At 40.2% G+C, this 4,343-nt stretch overlaps 1 protein-coding gene across 1 annotated transcript; it reads left to right on the top strand.

Moving 5' to 3' along the window:
* The first annotated feature begins 6 nt into the window (after nt 1-6).
* Nucleotides 7-3,355, top strand: LOC112079865 (endonuclease domain-containing 1 protein-like). Its single transcript, XM_024145678.2, has 2 exons — nt 7-344; nt 2,616-3,355. Exons 1-2 carry the CDS (start codon nt 15-17, stop codon nt 3,252-3,254), a joined length of 969 nt encoding a protein of 322 aa, XP_024001446.1. The 5' UTR covers nt 7-14; the 3' UTR covers nt 3,255-3,355.
* Nucleotides 3,356-4,343: the final 988 nt, after the last annotated feature.

Here is a 4,343-nt window from a genome sequence, read left to right as displayed (position 1 = left end):
ACAGTCTTCAGGTGATGATGGGGGTATTGAATCATCTCTCTACTCTCCTCCTTCTCTCTCTCCTTCCTCCTGCTCTCTCTCATGTAGTGAAGAAGTTCAGTGATGTTCCACAGTGCAAGAATTTCTTCATGCAGGGAACAACTCCAAATCTCCCAGGTATTTTGGTTGATGGGACAGTCCAGAACCAGAACCGCTACAAGCCGATCTGCCAGTTGTTCAACGACACCTACAGGTTTGCAACTCTCTACGACACGACCAACAGGATCCCTGTGTTCTCAGCCTACACCTTCACTGGTCCTCCTATGGGCCCCAGACCAAATCAACCCTGGATGATAGAGCCCCAGGTAGGACTAATCTCTCTTCATTCAACAAGTGTATTTGTTTACTGCTATATATCACAGACAGTTATTTTACAGAATATAGAACTATAAACTACCAAATAAATAAAGTCCCACTCCATATATAAACTCCCAGTAATTTATTGGGTTTTTACCAACGTTTCAGCATCTCTGTGTCTTCTTCAGGTTGATGTCATGAATACTTGAACCAGGTTATGTAGACAAACAGAGTAATTAGTGCAACCAATGACAATAGTGAGGGGTGTGTCATAATGGTTATGTTAATTAGAATGAATTAGTGAAACTGTTAAACAATAGTTTATGGCATATTGAATATATTAGGCTATTGTTATCATATGGAAACATCACTGAATATAGTACATCATATTAGCATCAACATACATTATTGTTTGATTCAATTTCACATATTTAATCGTTTCGTATTTCATATTTGTTATTTAATCTTTTGGTTCAATCTTACTGAACTATTATCCAATAACTAGTTTGTCTTTGAGTCAGACGTTTTCCTTAAGTCGGGGTGTAGCTGTCTTTTGTACTAAGTACACCAAGGATTCGGGAAAATGGAAGCAATCCTGAAGAAGCACTGGCGTATTCTGCAATCAGACAAAAAATTAATAATCGCACACCTCTTCAAGGAACCCCCCTGGTGGTCTATAAGCGTGGTCGCAATATTGGAGACAGCTTGGTGAGATCTGACCTGCCCCCTGAGCTCACTCAGACACTCTTGACACCCATTTAAAATGGGAACTACAAACGTGGTTCATGCGCACAGTGTAATAGCACTATAAAAACGTCCTTCTTCAGACACCCACATACAGGTGGAACAATCCCTGTTGGGGGATCATCTCATACAAGACCAAGGGAGAAATCTGTCTCATCACCTGTTCATGTGGGAAAGCCTACGTAGGACAAACGAAAAGACAATTAAAACAACGCATAGCTGAACACCACAACTCAATCATGTGACAGAACATTGACTATCCAGTAGCAGCTCAATCAGGTGTCAGGACACTGACTATTCCAGTAGCAGATACAATCAGGTGTCAGAACACTGACTATCCAGTAGCAGCTAATCAGGTGTCAGAACACTGACTATCCAGTAGCAGCTCAATCGGTGTCAGACACATGACTATCCAGTAGCAGCTCAATCAGGTGTCAGGACACACTGACTATCCAGTAGCAGCTCAATCAGGTTCAGGAACACTGACTATCCAGTAGCAGCTCAATCAGTGGTTCAGAACATTGACTATCAGTAGCAGTCAAATCAAGTGTCAGGAACATTGACTATTCCAGTAGCAGACTCAATCAAGGTGTCAGAACACTGACTATCCAGTAGCAGCTCACTTTTGTTGAAGCTAACCCATCACCAGCTCCTTCCCTCAAATACACAGGCATTGAGCATGTTGCTCTACCAAGGAGAGAAGGTAACATGGAGATCCTACTACTACAAAGGGAGACAGGATATCCTGTCTAAAAACATTGACCCTAGTGGTCTGAATATTGACTTTGAGCTCAGGCCCTTCTTATGTACAATCATTCTTTATTTTATGAACAAGTTTATAAATGTATATATTCTTTCTACAGTTTATTAGCGTACACCTAATATGTTCCCTGTTGATATGCTCATTATACATTAAGGTTGAACCAAAAGATTACATGTAACAAATATGAAATGAAAAACGAAACGATTTAAATTATGTGGGAAAATTGAATCAAAAACAATAATGTATGTTTGAGTTAATATGATGTACCAATATTCAGTGATGTTTCCATATGTAACTACAATAGCCTATATATTCCAATATGCCATAACTATTGTTTATACCAGTTTCACTAATTCATTCTAATTAACATAAGCCAGTTATGGACACACCACCTCACTATTGTCCATGTTGTTGCCACTAATACTCTGTTTGTCTACCAAACCGGGTTTCAAGTATTCATGACATCAACCTGAAAGAAGACACAGATGCTGAAACGTTGGTAAAAACCCAATAAATTACTGGGAGTTTATATATGGAGTGGGACTTTATTTTGGTAGTTTATAGTTTATTCGCCGTTAGTCAGCAACTCCACACAAACTAATTTAACTGGGTGTGCGCCAGCTCATGTTTTTTAATCTACAGAATATAGAACTACCACTATGAAGGGTATAGAGACTTGATTGATTGTCGATTGTGAACCCCCCCCCCCCAGAAAAGAGGGTTTACTGTACAGAAAACTTGTGAATTAATATATGACTGTTGTTTCCTGCAGCTCAACATGGAAAACAACAACCATGAAATGCAGGTGGATCATTCATACCAGGCTGTGAACTACGACTATAATAACTCAATACCAAGTAAAGGGGTGAACAGAGGTCACCTCTTCCCAAGTTCACATGCTCATGACAATGATACTCAGACGTCCACCTTTACCCTGACCAACATCGTTCCCCAGGTGGTGTCCTTCAACGATGGCAGCTGGAAGAAAATGGAGGAAAATGTCAGAAAAAAGCTTGAGAAGGACTGTATTAATAACAACGGGAATATAGAAGCCTATGTGGTGACTGGAGCAGTTCCCAGTAAGAGAAACACACTGAAATACGAAGTGAACATCCCAGATCTCCTGTGGACAGCCTACTGCTGTTACAACAGTGAGAAGAACGAGTGGATGGCCAAAGCACACTGGGGGAGCAACAAGAAGGTAAAGACAAAAACATTGAAAACAGAAACATTGGGAGCACTCGAAAAGATGTTGTATAACAAGTTGAAGCGGCATCACTACCCAGGTGGTGATGTCCAGGTTTTCCCAGATCAGTGTCGAGGAGGTTCTTCTCAGAAAGAGAGAGAGAAGAGCAGAGAGAGGGAGGTAGGAAGTGGGGATGTTAGTGGGAAAAGGGTTAATGGAATGTGATGAGGATTGTAAATGTGTCTCTTTGTAGGTGTATTTACACTGAGTGTACAAAACATTACATTATGAACACCTGCTCTTTCCATCGCAGYCTGACCAGGTGAATCCAGGTGAAAGCTATGATCCCTTATTGATGTCACTTGTTAAATCCAATCAGTGTAGATGAAGGGGAAGAGACGGGGTTAAAGAAGGATTTTTGTAAAGCTTTGAGACAATTGAGACATGGATTGTGTATGTGTGCCATTGAGGGTGAATGGGCAAGTCAAAATATTTAAGTGCCTTTGAACAGGGTATAGTGTTAGGTGCCAGGCGCACCAGTTTGTATCAAGAACTGCAACGTTGCTGGGATTTTCACGCTTAACAGTTTACCGTCTGTATCAACAATGGACATCCAGTCAAGTCCCACAACAGTGGGAAGCATTGGAGTCAACATGGACCAGCATCCCTGTAGAACACTTTGACACCTTGTAGAGTCCATGCCTCGACCAACTGAGGCTGTTCTGAGGGCAAAAAGGGTCTGCAATTCAATATTAGGAAGGTGTTCTTAATGTTTTGTACACTCAGTGTATATACTCATTGATGATTGAAAAATATTACTTAGAAATGATTGTCTTAGTGGATTGTGTATCTCTGTAAAGGTCACACATCGTACGTCAGAGTTTTTCATAACACAGACCACTATTGAGAATTCATTCCCCCACAGGAGACCAGGGTTCAATCCCTGATTCAAACCTTTCTAGTCTATATATATCTATAATCTATACTCTTCTCTTCCCTCTGTCCATATCTTCTATGTCTGTGATATACAGTTGAAGTCGGAAGTTTACATACACCTTAGCCAAATGCATTTAAACTCAGTTTTTCACAATTCCTGACATTTAATCCTAGTAAAAATTCCCTGTCGTAGGTCAGTTAGGATCACCACTTTATTTTAAGAATGTGAAATGTCAGAATAATAGTAGAGCGAGAGATTTATTTCAGCTTTAATTTCTTTCATCACATTCCCAGTGTGTCAGAAGTTTACATACACTCAATTAGTATTTGGTAGCATTGCCTTTAAATTGTTTAACTTGGGTCAAACATTTCGGGTAA

This window comes from Salvelinus sp. IW2-2015, unplaced genomic scaffold, assembly GCF_002910315.2.
Source record: "Salvelinus sp. IW2-2015 unplaced genomic scaffold, ASM291031v2 Un_scaffold9965, whole genome shotgun sequence".
Taxonomy (NCBI): Eukaryota; Metazoa; Chordata; class Actinopteri; order Salmoniformes; family Salmonidae; genus Salvelinus; species Salvelinus sp. IW2-2015.
This window is presented reverse-complemented; position numbering and strand designations above follow the sequence as displayed.